Source organism: Saimiri boliviensis, chromosome 10, assembly GCF_048565385.1.
Source record: "Saimiri boliviensis isolate mSaiBol1 chromosome 10, mSaiBol1.pri, whole genome shotgun sequence".
NCBI classification, from domain to species: Eukaryota; Metazoa; Chordata; class Mammalia; order Primates; family Cebidae; genus Saimiri; species Saimiri boliviensis.
Window position 1 is genome coordinate 69,827,380 of NC_133458.1, and position 23,023 is coordinate 69,850,402.

The 23,023-nt window shown below is 35.7% G+C and overlaps 1 protein-coding gene across 1 annotated transcript; it reads left to right on the forward strand.

Annotated features, from left to right (window-relative positions):
- The first annotated feature begins 4,800 nt into the window (after positions 1 to 4,800).
- On the forward strand, positions 4,801 to 11,478 carry GNG11 (G protein subunit gamma 11). The gene is made up of 2 exons (XM_003921212.3): positions 4,801 to 5,331; positions 8,985 to 11,478. The coding sequence occupies exons 1-2, from the start codon at positions 5,236 to 5,238 to the stop codon at positions 9,108 to 9,110; spliced, it is 222 nt and encodes a 73-aa protein (XP_003921261.1). The 5' UTR covers positions 4,801 to 5,235; the 3' UTR covers positions 9,111 to 11,478.
- Positions 11,479 to 23,023: the final 11,545 nt, after the last annotated feature.

Here is a 23,023-nt window from a genome sequence, read left to right on the forward strand (position 1 = left end):
AAATTAGTGATTAGGATAGATTATCTGAATACTTATAATCCCTCAGATCAGAAATGAGTATATAGAAAATAGCCTAATAAATATCCTCTATAATTATTATACTTCCTGTGGACATTTTCCCACCAGCTGGAATTTGGTCACACTGATCCTTCCACCTAAAATCTCCCTCCATTCCACCCCATTTCAGTCTTTTGAAATCCTACTCTTCTTATAAGACTGTCTCTCCCATCTACCTCAAGAGTATTTTGTGTATCTCTTAATTTATTTAACATTACTTTACTTTCTCTTATTATAATTTCTATGATTTTCTTAATTTCAGTGCTATATTGGAAATTTCCTAAGCCAGAAGCGGTGTTCATCTTTGTAACTGTCATATCAACTAACAAATTGTCTGTACAATGTAAACAGTAGAGTACAATTCCTGTTGCTTAAAACACAGATTGTCAGCAGGTTTTCAATAAGAGAGAAATCAGAGGAAGGAAATATAGAGAAAGATGGTCCAGGAAGGTGGAAATGAAGTCATGACTGTCCCACAGGCTACAGAGCTATAACTGTCAGTGTTTGTTCAGAAGTGGTTATTTCAGGTTTGGGGTAACGAGGTTAAAGAGAATGAAGTAAGACTACAAGGCAACAAAAACCACTCCCAACACAACCTTAACATATGACTCTTTAACAAAATTTTCTGGTGTCATTAATGAGAATTAGCCATTATAGATACTACAATATATCATTTGAGCTACTTGGACTTTAAAGGTACTTTGCACACACAGGTGGGTGTAAGCTTTAGTAAGAAAAAAAAAACAAAACAAAAAGAAAACACCTCACTGTTATTTTAATTTTGACTGATTTTATTTTAGCCAGATTTTAAAACCAAGCTAATATTAAACTTCCTAAATTCCTAAATAAAGTGTTACCATGAGGAAAATAGTAAACCGAGTACTGAGAATGATCAATTAGATATGATGGAAGTTAAAGTTGTGTAGAAACAGAATTGGTAAGAGAAATCATTTTTAAAAACTTTATTTTATTTTTTAGTTTTTTGAGACAGAGCCTCGCTCTCTCGCCCAGGCTAGAGTGCAGTGGTGCAATCTCAACTCACTGCAACCTCTAGCTCCTGGGTTCAAGCAATTCTGTACCACCACACCCTACTAATTTTTTTTGTATTTTTAGTAGAGAAGGGGTTTTGCCATGTCAGCCAGGCTGGTCTCCAACTCCTGACCTCAAATGATCCTCCCACCTCAGCTTCCCAAAGTGCTGGGATTACAGATGTGAGCCACCACGCCTGGCCAGAGAAATTATTTTGATATCATGAATTATAGGTAGTTGCTAAAATACTCAGAGCATCAGGCATAGATCATTCTTTGACTTGGCATTCTCTTCATCTAGAAAAGGAATCTGAGGGCCAGTGTAGTGGCTCACGCCTGTAATCCCAGCATTTTGGAAGGCCTAGGTTGGAGGATCACCTGAGGTCAGGAGTTCAAGATCATCCTGGCCAACACGGTGAAACCCCGTCTCTACTTGAAAAAAAAGAAAAATGAAAAATAGCTGGGCACGGTGGCTCTCACTTGTAATCCCAGCTGCTTGGGAGGCTGAGCCAGGAGAATCACTTGAATCCAGGAGGTGGGCAGAGGTGGCAGTGAGGGGCGATTGCACCATTGCACTCCATCCTGGGCAAAAAGAGCAAATCTCCATCTCAAAAAAAAAAAAAAAAAAAATGTAAGTAGGTAGTTACAGGCAACAAATGAGCTCCTGAAAATTGCCTCATGATTGTTTTAACAGATATCAAATATCAAATGAACCAAGAGCATGTAAAATGTGTATTAAATACTTTCTTCAAAGAAACCATCATTTCAATGGCCTAACAGTCACCTTGCACGTTTTAATTTTTTTGTTGTTGTTGTTTGTTTTATAGAGACGGGGTCTCATTATGCTGTCTAGGCTGTTCCCAAACTCCTGAACCTTTGGTCTCACGTGATTCTCCTGCCTCGGCCTCTAAAAGTCAATTCTATAAATTTTAGAAGAGCGGAATTTGAAAGGTAACCTAATTTACTTATACCAAATAAAGAAGCAGAAAGAATGTGTTTCTTGCAAAAGTCACAAGATAAAATAAGGCCAGAATCCTGGTCTTTTTTTGGTTCAAGTTAGTGTTAAATCAGTTCCAGTTTAACTGCCTTCAATGTTTATTTTTCTTTATATAGATTTTTAACAACATAATAAATTAGAAAAATTATCAAAAACTTGTTTTTCCTATTTTTGCATACCAAAGTAAAAATTTCATGGTTGCTACTCTTTTATAATTTAAAAGTGAAAATGGTTACTTTTATTTATATCAACTAATTTCTACAAAACTGTGAAAAGACAGTGGGCTAATTCATAAAAGTTCATCTTTGGTTGCACCTGTCATTTTTACTAAAGAGTGGTTTCTACCCATACTACCTGTAAAATAACTTTTATTGCAATAATATGCAAAGTGTAAGTAAAAACTTAGCAAAACAATTGGATATGGATAAACATTTTAAAATTTATTCAAAACGTTTGAATATTGCTGATAGACTATTTCTGCAAGTATACATGAGAAATTGCTTAACATGGTTCTTCTGTGGGAGGTAAATTCAGTGTTTAGGCAAGGAGACTATACATCCTTTTGTTTAAAAGAAAGTGTTCTCATTATTTCACTATTTAAAATCCAATAGCAACAACAAAACCTTTTTCAGAATTCTGTGTGATCATGCAATGTCAACATTTTGCAATTCACTTTAATCAATTTACTTATTAGCATATAAATTATTTAATAACAATAAAAAAGAAGACTAATAAGTATTTTGTCTCTAATATGTCTCATAATATGATGGGAAAAGTTAAAGAACCAGTATGGGCTTATAAATATTTAATCCCTCTATGCAACTTGATGATTTCATGGGAAAGAAGTTTCCAAGCCAAAATAATTCTATTTTTATGACTTAGAACAAACACACATTAATTTATTTAACTTAGGTGCTGTACCTTTTAATTTAGACCACATTCACATTGATTACTTTCACTAATTTATTTAAGGTACTTTTAATCAACCTTTTAAATTTAAGTAATAGAAAATTTAAAAAATTAATTTAGTGCAGAAGAGAAAGATGGACATTTGTCTCGTCTCACTGTTTACTCACAAGTAAACTTCAGCAGATGATGTAATTACTTTGAGCCTGGGAAACCCTGTATTTCAAATATTGAAAGTGAAGCTCTTAAACATTTTCTTTGTGAAAGTGACTTATCATATATAGACATACAAATACATTTAGAGACACAACATAGCTTAGCTGACTGACCACCTTTCCTGCTTTATTATACATTTTACAAATTAGAAAACCAAAAGCCAGAAAAATTAAGTGACTTTTTCTTTTTTTTTTTTTAACTGCATTTTAGGTTTTGGGGTACATGTGAAGAACATGCAAGATTGTTGCTTAGGTACACACATGGCAGTGTGATTTGCTGCCTTCCTCACCCTCACCTATATCTGTCATTTCTTCCCATGCTATCTCTTCCCACCTCCCCACCCCACCGTCCCTCCCCCATTTCCCCCCAACGGACCCCAGGGTGTAGTGCTCCCTTTCCCGTGTCCATGTGTTCTCATTGTTCAACACCCGCCTATGAGTGAGTTTTCATTAAGTGGCTCATTGTTATTTTTATTCTAATTTATTCATTGAGGACGAGTGAAGCCTGGCAAGAAACTAGGAATAAACAAATACTCCTGCTTCCTAAACAGCGAATGGTCGTGGGTGTCTGGGGTCAGCTACTCTGAAATATTCAGTTAATGCCTCCGCTCTTCACTTGCATTTGACTTTATGAGGCAGGAAGTTGCCTCTGGAAAGAAAGAAATATCCAACTGCTTGGGAAGAATTCTTACATTCATGTTTGATTTTTCTTCTATTCTTTTGAGCACAATTAACAAAACTTTATAGTTAAAGGGAAAGTTTTATTGCATGTAAACATTTTTCACGTCGGATATTTTTCCTGGCTTTCCAGAGCAGCAGCTAGGTAAATACCGCTTTCCAGAAAGTGGAGAAACTAATACTAAATAAATCCACTGCCTACATCCAGGAAGATTCAGGAGCCAGAAATTCAAAATCCTTGGTGTCAAGTGTCACCCAAATCTTGGGGTTGGGAAGTGAAGAGTCTTTCTGGTAAGAACGTTGAGATTTCTGCTTCTGTCTTCTCTTAATCATCCTTTGATGTGCCACTCTACAAAACATTGCCCCGAAAAAATAAAAAAATAAAAATTCTGCTGCTGTTGAGGATGCAGATGATTGTTTAATAACAGAAAATGTCTGTGCAACTTGTAAACGATATCACACCCTGTTGCACCCTCCTCCCCCAAAATGTATAAATCCATATTAGGCCTTAAACAGGCTGGATCGATACACATCAGCAGAGCACTGGTGGGTATTTCGAGGATTAGAGCTGAGCTTCATTTTCTTTTGAGCCTTTTCTTAAGCGTCCATTTCCCACTATGCATTTATTAGGTTGGTGCAAAACAAATTAGTTTTTGCCCTTGTGGCAAAAATCGCAATTAGTTTTGCACCAACTTATATATGCACCAACCTATATATGTAATTTTCACCAAGCTATATATATGAAAAGCTATATCTAGCATATTTTTTAAACTCTTGGAGAGGTGAAGGCCAGTTATTTCCTGCTAGGGTAGTGTCCTTCTTTTCCTTGATTCACAAACAAATCCCGGATATGACTTGGAAACCGAAAAAGGGGCGGCGGGGAGGGGGGTAAGGGTGGGGGTGGGGGTTCGGAAAACAAAAAGTAAAACTTCTGCTGTCCCCAGCCCTGCAGCCCCAGCCCAGCAGTCCCCCGCGGGAGTGGCAGGTCCTGAGTCAGGGCCTGCCCAGGGTAGGCATCCCTGCGGGGCGACTGAGCAGCGGGAAGCTGCTTGGACCCAGTCTCAAACTTAACTCCATCCTAGCACCCGGGCGGGCCTCCTGGGTTGCGGGGACTTAAGAAAAGGCAAGGAGTTCCCAGGTCCTAGGACGCTGGGCGCTCTCGCGTGACGGGGCGTCCCGGAGGAAGCCGAGCCCGAGCCCTCGGGGAGCTGGGGACCGCGGGGAGGCTGCGGTCACGTCCTGCGCGGGTGGGCGGTGGGCCAGGACCCGCCGTTCTTTCGGACCGCGCCGAGCTTCGCCGCTCTTCCAGCCGCTCCGCTGCCCGAGCTAGCCCGGGCCCAGCTGTGGGGCGAAAATGCCTGCCCTTCACATCGAAGATTTGCCAGAGAAGGAAAAACTGAAAATGGAAGTTGAGCAGCTTCGCAAAGAAGTGAAGTTGCAGAGACAACAAGTAAGTTGGCTGTTCTGGAGTATTTCCTTCTCTGAAATGAAGCAGGGTCTGGTTTTTCCTGCTTAGTTACAGTAAAACAAATACTTCGGTTTATTTTTTCCCCCTTAGCTTCTCTTCTCACCACCCTTTGGCAGTGCCTGGGGACTATCAGCTGATGTGAGGAAATCGTAGGAGGTAGAGGAGAGAGTAAGGATCTGATAAGGAATTTAAAGCCAAATGTCCTAACTTTTAAGACGCCTAGGAAGAGAAAAATAGACAAGAAATCTTGCTTTCCATTAGACAGTTGGTTTTCAAAACTCATTTGTAGGAAAAAAGCGGATCGCTACTTGGTTCTTCGATCTTTTACACTACTAGAAAGGATGGTACTTGAAGGAAATTTTCTAAAACCATATTTTAAAGTCTTACAACTACATTATTTAATTTTGAATTTCACTAGCGGCCTTCAGTGATGTGCAAAGAACAGTCCACCGGAACTTGTAGACAAAATATTAGAATTTCTATTTTTCTTTATTTGTACATCTCATCCTTTTATAATTTTCACTTTATGTTTTATAAGTATGTGATTAATACAGTTGTATCTGTGCTTATTTATAAATAATTATACATACTCCGAAGTGCATATGGAATTTTTTTTAGTGATCACAATTTAAAAGTTTTAGAGACTACTAATAGAGATTACCATTTCAGTGAGAACATATGACCCAGTATTCAATATTCTCCACTGCAACGTTTTGAGAGTTTTATAAGTTTTACTTCAGTTTCTTACTGGTCATCAGGACATTCCTTTAGACACTAATTCCTCTTCCTGTTTTAACTCAATCAGGCAATCTGTACACTAAGAAAAGTCTTTGATTACATATTGTTTAAAGATAATTAACCTTTCCTCTTCAGCAACAAAATTTTGAACTGATGTTATTTATTATGATTCAGCACTAGAAAAAAAATAAGAAAAAACAATGGAAATGAAGCATTATAATATGCTCACTGGCCTTCCTGTTCTAGATATAATAAATCTGTTAATGGAAAGAGTCTTTTTATTCTTGAGCAATGATTAGAATATGCAGGCATTTTTGTGTTTTACTTTTTACATATTTCTTATCTCAAATTTAACTTTTCACATCCAAATTCCCGCTCTTGCTAGCTTTTATAATGAGATGTCCCTTCTATCATCTTAAGAGTTTATAGCTTTAAAAATGCCAATGTGTTTAATGAGGAAAAAAAGAAGTTATGCTATCCAACCAATAAGCATACTTCTTGAAACCTTAAGGGACTCATTTTATGGATGGCAAAGTTCCCACTACAGCAAGTGTTGGCCATTTAGATATGTTCACACAATAAACCTTAGGAGTTACATATTAAACAGAGTTTCATATGCTGAAGTACAGCATTGCCTACACAAAGTTCTAATAGCTTAATATTTGGTATCACTGTGCAGAATTTAGGAAAAAAGACAAATATCTTCTACTTATTCAGAATTTTAAGTTAGCTATGGGACAGGGATGTGGATGCAACTATGTAAAAATTAACTGTATCATCCATTAGCAGTTTCTCCCTGCTAGCGGGCCTCACCCTTTAGAATACAGCCTGTGGCATCAACTTCCCATCTCCAGAAACCGCAAGTGTATGCCAGAGAAAGAAAAACCATCGGGTACATGTATCCTTAGGAAATACAGAAAGAGGCATCTAAATCTTAATGATAATATCTAGATATTTGATTAAACACTTGGAATTATACATTATTATTGGTAGGCAAGCATTGGAAGGCTTAGAAAACATTCATCTCCCTCACTTTAATAAAAACTTGAGTCCCACAAAGGGTAACTAGCTCCTCATTTAACACCACAGAGATAGATAGTGATAGGGCAAGTACTAAAACATTCTTCTTCTCATGCCTAGTCCATTATTCAGTCAATAAATAGTTGAAGTCTGGTGTATGTATTCAGTCCTTAACTCAGGCCCAGACAAAATTTGCAAATTGCATTCTGGCTGTAGCTAAATGTTGATTAAACATACCCTCTTGGTTATGGAAGGAAATGTATCAGAGGAGTAATTACTCACATTTGGAGGTTACAGACCTCTTCTGAAACCTAAGGAAAAAAACCTTGTAAGAAAAGATTCAATGTAGCAAGCATGAATATTGTTCAGAAATTAACATGGGACCATAGACCCTAGGTTATGGACACATGCATTATTAATTTTGAGAATTCACTTAAAAGGCACACACTCTTGAGTGTCAGCAACAATTGAGAGCAAACGTTACCTGAAATAATTGTACTTGAAAGACTTTATTTTGCCAGATTTTAAGTCACAGAAGTGTATCACCTAGTTTTCAATTTGAGGTCAGAGGCTTCCACACCAGTTTGCAAAGGATAATCATTTTGGGCATGGAAGTAAAATATTAACATTTCTATTTCTGTTTAGTTTTAAACCTCACCCATTTATAATTTCCAGTTTATGTTTTATAATTTTGCATGATGTATTAACAGAGTAGTATCTGTACTTATTTGGGATACATGTTTGCATATGTATCCCAAAATGAATACAATTACTTAACTACAAATAACTACTTATTCAAATATAGTTAAATAATTACATTTATTTAATATAAATACTTATTTGTAGTTAAGTACACTTATTTCTAGTTAAATAATTATATTTATTTATGAAGAATTATATTCATTTTGGGAGACATATGCAAACAAGTTTTAGTGGTAACCATTAAAACAGTTTGAGGTTACTAATTTAGATTACTAATTCAATGGAAATGTTTGCCCAGTTTTCAGAGGTCTACACTGAAATTTGCTGGAGGTTCTGTAATTTTCACTTTTAATTTCTTACTAGCAATACAGGCCTTCATTGGGACCCTAATTTTTTTTTCTTTTGCTTTTATTCTTTGTTTTTTTAACTCACTCTTGCAAACTGTCTTTCAAGGATAGACTTTTTGAAGAAACTATTCAATTTTTTCTCCATCACAGAAAAAATTTATTCTCAGATAAGCCTAATAAATCTCAGATAAGTCTTTTATTATGATCATTGCCCTCATGCAGCAGGAAAAAATTCTGAGGAGCAACACAGAGTGCAATATTTGGGCAGCTCCAGTCTTTCCAGAGTCAGGCTTTTTCAAAAGCTTCTATCATTTTGTGAAATTTCAGAACATGTCCATACCTGTGAGAATTGTGGCATAACACATCCCAAAACATTTGGGGATTATCTACTACCACACCTGCTCATTAGCATGGACAATTATAATCATGTTAAATTTTAGTTCCTAAAATGTTGTAGACATGTCATAATTGTATTTTGGCAGAGAAAGGAAGCCAAATGAGGCACAATGGAAAAAAAAATTCCTGGAGATGATTTATTTAATGCAGTGGATTTCAAACATTTTTCAGTTTGACCAATGACCAACATTAAGAAATATGTTTTACATAAATTGTATCATAGATACAGTGATAGAATAAAAATATTAGAGTGCAGACCCCAGATTTTATATATGTACTATATATATTATATATATAAACATACATATATATATATGTAAAAATGTTTAAAAACTGCTTATCCTCAATTACACTAATTTCATTAAAGGAGTAGGGACAAACTTTGAAGAACCCTAACCTAACGTATTCTTTTAATTTTTTTCTGTACTTAAGGTGTCTAAATGTTCTGAAGAAATAAAGAACTATATCGAAGAACGTTCTGGAGAGGATCCTCTAGTAAAGGGAATTCCAGAAGACAAGAACCCCTTTAAAGAAAAAGGCAGCTGCGTTATTTCATAAATAACTTGGGAGAAAGTGCATCCTCAGTGGAAGAACTAGTTTGTCTTAGTTTTACCAGATAAAACCAACATACTTTTTAAGGAAGGAAGAAAGAAATTAAAAGGAGACTTTCTCAAGAACCATATAGATAGGGTTATGTATAAAAGCATATGTGCTCCTCAGCTTTGCTCACTATGCAGCCTTTTTTAAGAGGGCAGAGAGTATCAGATGTTCAATTATGGAAATAAGAACATTACTTGAGCATGACACTTTTTTCAGTATATTGCTTGATGCTTCAAATAAAGTTTTATCTTGGGAAGATGAGTGTTGGTGATTTAAGAGGGCACTTTTCATGCATTAACCTTTATATTTCTCCCCATAATTTTTTGGGTATTTGGAATATGTTTCAGAATATTAGGTGGTCTGGCAGATCACATCTCCAATCCAGTTCTCTGCGTCAATGCTTTAGAGTGCTGAATTCCGACTTCTGGAATGTGTTTGATCTAATCTCAACTATTAAGAAACTGAGCAAGTAGAATTCCGATAACATTAACAGAAGTCAGTATGAGTCAGGAACAAGGCCAAGCCATATCATATCTTCCCCAGTTATCATCATTTAGATCTTGTTAATAGTGTTCCTATAGTAATAAGACTGGGTTGGGAATCAGGAATAGTACCCTGCCTCCCTGTAGCATGTGGGCAGGCTAGCCCCGGCTTTGAGGGCCAGTACTTATGCCTGCACAGAGCTACATCTCCCACATGCTCTCCAGGTCTTGGCCATGGCACTACTCCAGTTCTGTGGCTTTGGTGCAGCACAGACACTTGGATCTCTGCATTCAGTCTTGCCAGCATTTTCCTACAGGCCTGGGCCAAACATGCCTCTTTCTCTTCTCCTCCAAAGGAACCAGTGAATCTTCGCCCACTTTAAAAATTAGTTGGTCTTTTTCTTACTCATTTGTAGGACTTCTTCATATATTCTGGCCATTAAGTCATGGTTGATGTTATGTGTTACAAATACCTTAACCCAGTCTGTGGCTTTACCTTTTCACAGCAACCTTCCCTTCAGTGGTTTTATCCTGTAGGTGCAACACGCCAGAGTTGCAATGTGGCATGTGGGCAGGCTAGCCCTGGCTTTGCGGGCCACTCATGCTACAGAGAGCAGAGTGTAACTCCTGCTCAAGCTCATAACAAAAGTACCTGATGCCCAAACCTCAAAAAAAGAGACCTTTCTTTCTCTTCTTGAGCATTTTTCCCCTTTCTCCTCCATTTTTGGGATGCATATTACTCCAAGTTTGAGCCAAAAGTAAAACATGGAACAACCCTTGCTGGTTAGCTCTAGCTCACATGGACTTAGTTATTAACTTGTCCTGTAATTTTCAATGTGGCACCAGAAGCCAGTGTTTCTCCTTGGCTAGATCTTTTCTCCCACTTAGAAATGTGGATGTACCTTACTATCAAGTCAGAGAGGTGCCTGTAACCTATAGCAGCTTCCTAAAGTATATCATCGTCCTTGTTCTGAAATTCCTTTCCTTTCCCCCTCTGGGAAAGAACAGGATACCCTGGACTTTTGAAAAATAGGTTACACAAACCAAGAGCAGGAACTATTTCCTTTAGTTTCCTGACACTTTCCAAGCGATGACGTCAATTGAGATTACTGGGAGCGCAGGGATAATTTTAGCCCAAAGCATGATCTACTTACTACTCCTAGGAAGGGTTTAAGAACAGTAAAGGTACATTTCTTCCAAACACTATAGAACAATTAGTACTGGGATTGGGTTGCTACTATTAGTCATTTAACATTTAACATGGCATGAAATTTTAGAGCTTTGGTATCTGCAAAGTTTTACTTTTATTAGTTGTTTCATTTCTTTGCAGTCATAAAGTTTTCTTTTGTTGCCTATGAAAGCAAACAATATTCCGGTGGCTGGCAAGGCAGATAAATCACATGCATCTTTCATGAAGAGCCAAGACAATACATTTATTCCCTAACTTCTTAAGAGTTGTGAATACAAGTCTATATCCTGGTTTCTATCAGCACATTCCACTATCCATTCATGTACACTCCCAAGTCCCAGCTTTTGCTCTTCGTGTCTCTTTCAACGATATGATCAGTCAGCCAACTTCTGGTTTTTCCTGAATAAATATCTAATCTTGTAGGGGTTTCTATTGAATCTAATTCTGTTTCTTTTTCTTACTATCATTTTAACTCAGCCAACACATAGAAGTACAATAAAACTATTTTAATTTTCAAATGTTCAACTGCTAAAACTTATTAGCTTGTATTAGAAAAAGAAAAAAATTCCACAACTATGTATTTAGATATATTCTAAATGTAACCTTTGGTGACTGAGAATTTGTTAAGTAAAATTTAAATTATGTATCCAATTTATCCAAGTGTATGGTTGTGTAACTATTTACTATTTGATTAAAAATAGTTATCATGCATTATATAGAACCTAGAGAATTAGGTTCTATAAACTCACATAGAATTAGAAAAATCAGGCCAACTAGCACTTTGCGAGGCCGAGGCAGGTGGATCACGAGGTCAGGAATTCGAGACCAGCCTGATCAATATGGTGAAACCCCGTCTCTACTAATAATAGACAAAAAATTAGCCAGGTGTGATGGCATGCACCTGTAATCCCAGATACTCAGGAGGCTGAGACAGGGTGAATCACTTGAACCCGGGAGGCAGAGTTTGCAGTGAGCAGAGATTGCACCACTGCACTCCAGCCTGGGTGACACAGCAAGACTGTCTCAAAAAAAAAAAGGAAAGAAAGAAAAAGAAAAAAAGAAAAACTGGGCTTTTCTATTTCTAGGCAGAAGCAACCTTACAAGTTCACCCACACTTGTTATTGTAAGACAACTTATTTTTGTAAGTGAGATGCAAATTAATATTGTCTAAATTTGCATTTCTTTGATTTCCAGTGATTTTTAGTCAGGCTTCATATATGTCAATTTTCTCTTTTGAAGTTGCCCATTCTCATTTTTTGCTCACTTAAAAAATTAATTTGCCTTTTTATTATTGAGTTATAGGAAGCCTTTATACATTTTGGTCATTCATCCTTTGTTGGATATATCAAATACCGTCTCCCATTCCATGGCTTAACTTTTCACTTTGTCTTAGCTCTTTATAAACAAAAGATTTTTAATTTTACTGAACTTTTTATTTTGAAATAATTATAAATTCACAGGCAGTTGTGAAGGAGGTACAGGGAAATCTACTGCATTCTTCCCCTAGCCTTCTTCTCCAAAGTTAACATTCTATATAACCATAATTCAACATCAAAACCAAGAAATTAACATTGTATACCCATAGTGCTAGTTCAGTTTTCAAGTTATACATATATTCCTCTGTGTGTGTGTGTGTGTGTGTGTGTGTGTGTGTGTGACTCTATGCAGTTTTAACGTGTAGCCTGTGTACTCACTACCACAATTAAGACATTCCACTGTACCATCCCCACAAGATTCTATCTCATTGTTTCTTTATAGTCACATAGTCACACTCATCTCTGTGCCTCCATCCCTAGCCTCTGGCAACCACTAATTTGCTCTCCATCTCTATAATTAAATTAAGACTGCTACATAAATTAAATCATACAGTAGATATCCTTTTGAGGTTGGCTTTTAACATTCAGTATAATTTTTTGTAGTTCATCCAAGTTTCTTGTGTGTATCAATGGTTTTTTCTTTTTATTGCTGGGTAGTATTACATGCTACAGATGTGCCACAGTTTAAAAATTTATCCATAAAAGAATGTCGGTTGTTTTCAGTTCTCTGCTAATGCAAGTAGAGGTGCTATGAACATTCATGTATAGATTTTAGTATGAAGATAAGTCTTTGTTCATCTGGAATAAATTTTTAGGGTTACATTCACTAGGTTCTATGGTAAATTTATATTTACTTTTAAAAATCTACCAAACCGTTTTCCACAGTGATTGTACCATTTTAAATTCCCATCAGCAATGTATGAGCAACTCAGTTTCTCTACATCTTCATCAATATTTGGTGTTATCACTATATTTAATTTTAGCTATTCTGGATAGTAATATCTTATTATGGTTTTAATTTGTACCTCTCTGATGGCTAAAGATTTTGAACATTTTTCATGTGTTTGCTGTGTGTATATCCTCATTGATGAAATGTCTATTCATGTGTTTTTTTCTTATTTCTAATTTGATTATTTATTTAATGATGAGTTTTGAGAGTTCTTTATATATTTGAGATACAAGGCCTTATTAGATATGTGATTGGTAAGTATTTTATTCTATTCTTTATTTTGTTTTTTAAACCTTTCCATTTTTTTTTGTCTTATAGAGTAGATGTTTTGAATTTGATGAGGTCCAGTTTATCAATTTTTTGTTATATAGATCACACTTTGGGTGTCAAATCTAAAAACTATATACCTATTTCTCATCCCAAAGACTTTCACCTGTGCTGCTTCTAAAAACTTCATAGTTTTGTGTTATATTTAAGTCTGTAATCCATTTTACTTAATATTTGTATGAAATGTGAAGTTTAGATACAGGCTTGCTTTCTTTCTTTCTTCCTCTCTTTCTTTCTTTCTATCCATGATCTAATTGCTCTAGCATCATTTACCGAAAAGGGTATTTCTTCTCCATTGAATTGCCTTAGTTCCTTTGCCAAAAATTAATTGGGCATACTTGTGTGAATCTATTTCAGGTATCCTTTTCTATTTATTTTATCATTTATGTATTTATTGACTTTCTCTTTCCATGTAAAATTTTACAATGTTTATGTCTACCAAGTAAATACATGGTCTCAGCAGTAGACTAGAGATGATAGAGAATAGAATCAGTAGGCCTGAACACAAATCTATATGATTTACTCAATCTGAACAGCAGAGAGAAGATAGATTTTTTTAAAATGAACAGATCCACAGTAATATGTAGAGTAGTAACAAGAGATATAGCACTAGCATAATCAGAGTCCAGAATGAAAAGGAAAATAGTGTGGGACTGAAAAAGTAGTAAAAGAAAAGTAATGGAAAAAATGTACAGAATTTTGTAAAAGATGTAAATCTACAAATTTGAGAATCTAAGCAAACCATAAACATAATAAACCTGAAAAAAATTTACATTTAGACATATCATAATTAAACACTTTAAAACTAAAGACCAAGGAAAAACTTATAAAAGTCCAGGGATAAATGATACATTATACATAAAGGAAGATGAATTCGAATTAAGTGGATTCCTCATCAGAAACTGTAGAGGCCATGTAGAGGAAGAGGCATGCCATTTTTAAATGCTGAAAGAAAAGAGCTATAAACATTAAATCCTTTAATGTGAAAGGATTCTTCAGGAATTCAGAGGAAATAGACATTCTCAGATGAAGGAACATTAACAGAATTTATGGCTAGCAGAACTTCTCTTGAAGAATGGCTAAAAGAAACTTCCAAAACAAAAATGAAATACCAACAACCAAAGTGCATATACCCTCAGGAGAAAAGAAGAATAAAAGGTAAAGAATAAAAACTGAAGCAGACATTGTAAGCTGTCTTTGAACTTGTCAGTTTCTTTAATCATACTTTATAGCTGAAGCAAAAGATATAATACCATCTGATAAGGTGTTCAATATTAATAGACATAAAACAACTATATTTAGAAGGTGGAGAGAGTAAAAGGACTTAAATAGAACAACTCTAGTTCTAAAAAAGCAGTATTAAAAAGAAGAACTGTAGGTAATAAATCTATGTTCCTGCCTAGATAGCCTGCCCTGGGAAAGACAGCTGGATTGTTTAAGGCAGAATATTCTAGATACATAACAAACTGATTCAAGTCATGAGAGGTCCAATCCAGTATGCAAAGATGTGATTAATCAAGATAACTACTTGGCAGAAGAGTGATTGGTCCTGGTTCCTATGCTCTGGAACCCAGCTGGTGATCTGGGGCTTAGGAACAGGAATTCTGGTACACAAAACAGTAAAAAACTTGGAGGGAAATTGTGTTATCTGTTGAGTGCAGATGAAGATAAAATCTCTCCTACAAACAAGCTGAGCTCAAAACAATGTTGCAGGAAAGAGAGTTTTGAACAGAGGACTTGACAATCTGTGAGGCCACTATCATAGTCGAACCATTAAATCTAAGATAGATGGAAAACCTTGGAATCAAGAGAAAAAGAGATGGGATAAAACAACTGTACTTGGAAGCAAATGAGGATTGTTAACCAAGCAGAATCTAGGACTTTACTAAGTTATAGACTTTCAAGAGAGTTACCACCTGTATATTAGAATCTAGACAATTACAAGAAAAAATCCAAAGGAAAAAAATTGAAAGCTAGAAGAGGAACACAAATTCATTAAACTTACTTATAAGTGGGCCTAGTATAACTATTATGTTACTCTTAAAATAGATATTTTAAAAACACTAACTTACAAAAGGAGCCAAAACACAGCATTATTTTACATCATAAATCTGTGTTGTCATATGACAGAAATACAGGTCTGTATTTTCATGCAACCAATACATTCTATTTAGAGTAAACCCATATAACATCAGGTTAAATTTTAAGATATTTTTATTTATTAATATCATAAATGTACTATGCTTTCTTTAAACAGGTTCTCCATACATAAGCACACACACATGCACATTCATTAGTGATATTGAAAATGAAAAATAATGGTTTCCTTAAATTCAACAAGATAACTTATATAATCAATTAGATTTAGGTGAAATTAATAGGAATTCTCTCTGTTATGCACATTATATACACAAAAGAAGAAATAAGAAAAAATTTATGATGATAACAGTCACTATTGCATTCATGATTATCTGTTCTTGGTAAGAATGGGAAACAGCAAAGCAGGTATTAGTGTTTGAATTGAGATCTCTATTTCTCCATAATTTTGTTTTGCCTCTTCTTTAAAACAGAAGCTACTCAATGAAGAGTTATTTGTCATTATCTATCTGCATTATAAATCTATTTACCCTTTTACCCAATGATCTGAGGTTGGCATTTATATATGTTTCTATATGAAATATGTATGTTTAAGATTATTTATTGCAATATAGTCTATGATAGAATAGCAGAATATTGGAAATAACCCAAGTGGACTTGGAAATAAGCTATGATATAGCTACATAATTCAATATTATGTAACTATAAAAAAGGAAGAAGCTGTTTACACATTAATATGGAGAAAGATCTCTAGAATTCATAGTTGAATAAATACCAGATGTAGGTGACAGGGGGATGGAGGCAGCAAACCACATTGCCATGTGTGTACCTATGCAACAATCCTGCATGATCTGCATATGTACCCCAGAACCTAAAGTACAATTTTAAAAAACCTGACATGATACCATAAAAAAAGACATAATGAGACATAATGCAAAGCATTGTATATTATCTGTTACATTTTGTGTAATAAGAAAAACATGACGTATATTACTATCTGTTTTTATTTACTTAGAGAAACAGTGGACATTTATATAGGAAATTAATAAAAATTGCAACTTAGAACCAATGTCAAATATAACAAGGTGGGAAGGATGAGATTGGGACTTCTTATTGTATATTTTTCTATGAAGTTTTGAATTTTGGACCCTGTGAATATATGACCTGGTTTTAAAATTTTAATTATTTTAAAAATAAAAAAGCAAAATTTATGTTGCCATGTTCAGGCTTTGGAGCATAAATATATTTTGGTATTAGTGTCTTATAAGTCAGAACTAAATTTGTGTAGTCAACACTACCTGACTAGCATTATATTTTGACACGTAAAGCTTATCCTCTGAAGTAAGACAAAAATATTGGATCAGTAATAGCTATTTTCCACCTGTATTTTCTTTAACTTCCCCTAAGAATGGTAGTCAATGAAAAGTAGCCTAAATTTCTAATGTAATAGACATGTAGAGCAGGGAAGAAACAGACGTTATTTCTGGTTTAATAGAGAGTCACTGGATGGCCACAGAAGGAAACTGCTATGGAAACCCTCCTGTTAGCACAAAGCCTTATTCCTTACTTATGTATTGAGATGTCCAAAACAGAGAAAATCAGGAAGAGTCATAAACACCTTTTCTACTTGAGCACATTTTGCCTGAGGGAATGAATCCAAGAAGAGCAATTATGAACCATTCATTGGCACTGGGAGAGTATGGAGACTCATTGCCAGTTTTCCTTTTTCTTTTAGTTCATACAAACATTAAATGCTGACCTCCTTTTCTTTAAAAGTATACCTGATATTAAAGAGTGCCTGATTTTATTGAACATGCAAAGTGGATGGAGGGAATAAAAGAGGTGAATTATAAATTTCAAAAATTGGCCCATAAGTTATTGTGTAAAATTTACAGTTAAAACAAAGAAAACATGTCCTTATAAAATTAAACGGTCATAAAAAATAATTTGTATTGACATTATGTATCTATGTGCTTATTTCTTCAACAACAAAAATGTATGAAGTTCCCACTATATACTAGGCACTGGTCTAGAGCAAAAGGATAAAGTGGTGAATTACACAAAGTCCTTAATGTCACGAAATATACAGAAAATATAATTAGTCATATATAGGTGGAATTTACAGAGTACATTATGATATATTAAATAGAATACACGGGAAAGCATGTTTTTAAAATGATGATAAATTATACATATAAATGCTTCATATTTTCTTGGCACTGGAGTAAGCTTTTGCACAGAATATTAAATTTAATTCTCACAAGTATCTTGTAGGGTAAATAATTTGCACAGTCATACTGCTAGTGCAAATGTCAAAACTGTGCATTAAATATGATGTAATACTATCTCCCTTGTAGAAGCCAATACATATGAGGAGTGAAAAGAGCTATTAACTCAATAACTTTCTGTAGCGGCTTTTGGCATAGTTATAGCCAGTTCACATAGCCTCAGAAGTTTAATCTTGATACATGACATAACATGTTATAGTAGCTTATTTTAGTTTTTATTGTTGTTGTTTGGTTGATGGATTAGTTGGTTGGTTTCCCTAATCACAGCCCAATATAATCATAACTATTTTAACCTATACCAATCAAGTGGGTGAATTTTGCCTTCTTAACAAAAATTATATCTTAACTCAAAATTATTATGAGCATGATTTTAAACTCTAATTATACATCAAATAGCTTTCTATTCTCTTATTCTATAATGTAATCTCTCAATTTAGTATCTGAAATTGTCTGATGGAAGCTACATGAATTACAGAAGAGTGCATGAAGAAATCAATCAGACCCTACAAGGACTCTTAAGTGATAGTCAGCCAGCCCTAAATAATTGTATACAGGTAGCCGGGCGCGGTGGCTCAAGCCTGTAATCCCAGCACTTTGGGAGGCCGAGGCAGGTGGATCACGAGGTCGAGAGATCAAGACCATCCTGGTCAACATGGTGAAACCCCGTCTCTACTAAAAATACAAAAAAATTAGCTGGCCATGGTGGCACATGCCTGTAATCCCAGCTAATCAAGAGGCTGAGGCAGGAGAATTGCTTGAACCCAGGAGGCGGAGGTTGCGGTGAGCCGAGATCGCGCCATTGCACTCCAGCCTGGGTAACAAGAGCGAAACTCCGTCTCAAAAAAAAAAAAAAAATTGTATACAGGTACCAAAGAAGATTTTCTAAGAAGTGATCAATTAGATCCTTTGTAAAAACTTGTATGAATCATTAATAATATTAGCCATAGGTAGCTTTATCTCAGCCTTGTCTCATTGCCAGTCCAAGGCAGATGATTTTAATAATCTGCTTCACAGAGCTGGTTTGGGAGTTAATGGGCTTCATCCTCTAGGCTGTGAATAGAGATCTTTAAATCTACTAAAAAAATACTCAGTTTTTCCACTCATCACTGTTTATCAGTAAGCAGCTTCAAATCCTTTTGGGAAGTAATCAAAGTAAATATCAATATATAAAACTATATCTATTCTAAAGAATTTGTATATTCACCTAAACTGTCACAGCTCTGTTTAATATAGTGTAGAAAAGAAATGGGAAGTGGTCCTACCTTATTAAGTCTTTTGAAGTGGTATTGAAACCTACATGGGTCTTAATCTTTAAGAGAGAAAAATGGAGAGAGAAGAGAAACATTGGAACTTAATACTTGAAAACATAACCTGAAAACTCTGATATTGATATAGTTCACTGGTTATTTGAGAACAGTTCCAAGTCCATTGTTGATAATTGTTTCTTCCCTATAACTGAAGTTATTTGTCAATGAAGAACATTACAACATGAATGTATATGCTCTTTGTCGATATCCAGATTTGCCTTTTCTCTTTTTTGTTTTCGTAAATCTTTGAAAGACTATGCAATTGAGTTTCTAACTGATTGTTGCTTACATATATTATTTGAATATGAAAGCAGATATGAGGTAGAATAAATTAATATTTATTACTATTTAGATTTTTCAATTTGGGGTGGGAAGTAATTTAGACATTCAAAAACCATTCATTTCAATTTGCCTGAACACATGACTCAAAGATCTGTAAACATTACACTTTATAGACAAGTTCAGCCAATATTTTTTTGTATTCTAGGAATTGGCAGTTGAAACAAATGGTAGTGACATTTATTAAGTTCAATTTTATGTACAAGGCATAGACGGATTAACTATTTGCAAAAAGTGGAGTAATAAGCAAATGATTATAGTAAGACTTGGACATTTCTAACCTCTGGTGACATTTCATAAGAGGAAAGACAGTATCTTAAATAAAGCAGAAGAATTTGTGAAGCTTTAAACTAAGAGGAAAAACATTAACTTATTGGGTACAGCTTGGCAGTCCAAGGAGGCATTTATCAAGTTTATATAAGAACAGGAGGAACCTACTAATTAATTGAGTAGACTGTCTTTGGTAAAAAGACTTTGGAGTATTTTTTTAGCCACTGTGGATAATGAACTACCCCAAATTCAATGACTGACAACAATATATGTATTGTTTATGAGTCTATCAGTCAGCTTATCCGGGCCTGATTCTGTTGATCTTGGCTGGTTTCACTCATCTGTGGTCAGCAGGTAGATCAACTTGGAGCTGACTGGCTAGCTGGATATTGGCTAGAAGGTGTTTGGGGCAAAGTGGGTGACTTGGTTATGTGTCTTTTATCCTTCAACAAGATTCCTTGGGCTTGTTCTCATGGCATGGAAGGCTTCCAAGCAAAAGAGATTAGAAGCATGAAAAGTGTCTGAAGGCCTAGGAAAAGAACTGGCACACCATCACTTTCACCACATTCAATTGCCCACATCAAGACTCAAATACAACTCATATTCAAGGGGAAGGAAAATATATGACCGTTCTTGAGTGAGGAAGCTGTAAATTCACATGGCAAGAAGCATGAATACAAGGATGAGTGGAAAGTTCAGGTCATTTGCAATCAATCCACCTCATTTGATAAGGAATTTTGTCTCAAACAGGGTCTGTGGAAGCCAGTTAGAATGATCTGGGAATATGTGGGAGTAGAGTTGAAGGTTATTCAATCTGAATAAACTAGAAGGTTCTGATGCTAAAGGCAAAAAGTGGGAATGATCAGTGTACACACACATACAATAATTCAAAAAGGTTGGTAGTGGGAGGATTTGAAATCTATTATGAGAGAAGTATCAAAATGAATTAGGGTTTCAGGAACTTGACAAACCCTCCCAGCTAATGTGGCAATGCTCAATTTAACCTAGGAGAAAATAAGCAGCCCTCCAAAAATTAATTTTACTAATGGACATATCAATTCCTGGAAACCAGGACTGCAGGTTCTGATCGTATCCCTTTCGTGTCTTTTGTTATTGAGTAGAAATAATTCTTGCAGCTCGATCACCTTTTCATGCTGAAATATTCATTTTTAATAAAGCCAAAATCAGTGAAGTCCCACGGTTTTATTTATACTACCAATAGTAGTCAGTCACTTTGGTGAGGGTAAATACTACAATAGACAAATTTTGTCAGTATTTCAAAAACTGATAGAATGCACCCCTCTGCCTTCCACCCACCCCTAGCTCAACCTTTGGGACAGTCTGCATTGCTTTCTAGTCTTTTCCTGATATTCAGTCTCAGGTAACAGAGATGAGAAAGATTCCCAGAGAATTTGGGTTTGCTATTTAACCTACCCTTCATTTCCCAAATTTGCTTTTGTTTCAGTTCTTCTGACCACTTTCTCTAAATGTGGACTTTGGAGAGACTCCTATTGATATTTCTTTGGATGCATGTCTGTATTAGAAGACCCTACTGCCCTTAATACATTTCTCTTAATAAGATTGAACTCTTTCTCTGTAATCCTATCAATATTTCGCAGCCTTCTGCTTCCTTTTACTGTGTTGAGAGTTTTTCACATAATTCCTCATATTTTGCTATAGTAAAAGGTAGTTTATCTGAAAAAGGAGTTTGCTAATACTTTTTGATTAATGAGTAACACAGTCACAAGTCTGAGGACACAAATCATGAGCTTAAAGCATTACACAGCGTTGGTGCATCCATTGACTTGGTAGCTGACCCTGGAAATATGAGATTCTTTTCACTCTTTTAGAAGGACATTTTCCAAAACAGACCTCTCTTTGAAGAATTTACTCGAGTGCCTGGAATCTAAAATTTATAACATTGTCATGCATTTGTATAAACAAAAAAATAGATATAAGGTTATGCATTTGTCATCTATTGGAAAGGAGGTAAAGTAATATTATAAATGCATGTTCCTGAAGTTATAAATCATAATGGTGTTACTAGCTCAGGGGCTGCCAAACTTTTTCTGTAAAAGCCAGATAGCAAACATTTTAGCCTTTGCAGGCCTATCATCTCTGTGGCAACTACTTTAATATAAAGGCAGCCACAGGCAATGAAAAACATAAACCAATGGGTGTGGCTATGTTTCAACAAAACCATTTTTTATAAAAACAAGCAGCAGGCTGAATTTGGCCCACAAGCCATAGTGTGCTGACTCCTTCTCTAGATTAATGTTTTTCAAACTACATATTAGGACCCATTATTAGTAGTCAGTCTTGCAAAATGTAACAAATACTTTGAATAAGATAAAATCAAATAAAGTAAAATATCAGCATATGTTCCATCGAATAAAAGGGCAAGTATTTATCATATGAAATATTTATATGCGTTTGAGTCAATATGCAATTATTTTGTGAGCTCCATTCATGAAAGTTTGAAGGCTGCTGATAAAGAGCAATGGAGTTGAGTCCAGCTTTTAATAGTGTGGAGTAAAGAATTTAACCTCGCCCATAGAGAGATCTGGCCTTTGCCCTTTGCCTCAGGGCATTAATCTCTAAACCCTTTGAAAGTCCTGCCTGACAAGAATGCCTTTGTTTACCTGGGGCTTTTGCCATGTAGAAAGTCTAACATGCAGTACCAGTTTGATTTCCAGGGTCATGTGGTATTAGTTTCATCTGAGAGACTGGAGGCTGAGACCAGTTGACCAGGGAGCCCCAGTAAAGACTCTGGATATCCAGGCTCTGCTTTCTTGGTTGGTCATAATTCATGTACATCAGGCATCCCCAAACTACGGCCCGTGGGCTGCATGCGGCCCCCTGAGGCCATTTATCCGGCCCCCGACCGACCGCACTTCAGGAAGGGGCACCTCTTTCACTGGTGGTCAGTGAGAGGAGCACAGTATGTGGCGGCCCTCCAACGGTCTGAGGGACAGTGAACTGGCCCCCTGTGTAAAAAGTTGGGGATGCCTGAGTACATTGTGACACACTGTTTTCAAAAGAGTAGTGCTTTCCATGACTCCACTGAAAGAGGACAGTTGGAACCTCTGTGTTCAGAAGTATCTTGGACTCTGCCCAGTGTGTCTCTTCCCTTGGCTGATTTTAATCTGTATTCTTTAGCTTTAATGAACTGCACCTGTGATTAGAAAAAATTTCAGTGAGTTATATGAGTCCTAGTGAATTAATGACTCTAAAGATGGTCTTGGGGAATGCTGAACTTGAATGGGTATCAGAAGTGAAGTCAGTCTTGTAGACTGTGTTCTGTTCA

What these genes read in the sequence shown, in the direction of transcription:
- GNG11 (XM_003921212.3), top strand. Translation starts at nt 5,236, where the DNA reads ATGCCTGCCCTTCACATCGAAGATTTGCCAGAGAAGGAAAAACTGAAA. An exon ending in TGAAGTTGCAGAGACAACAA is followed by an intron (nt 5,332 to 8,984) that starts GTAAGTTGGCTG and finishes TCTGTACTTAAG; the next exon opens with GTGTCTAAATGTTCTGAAGA.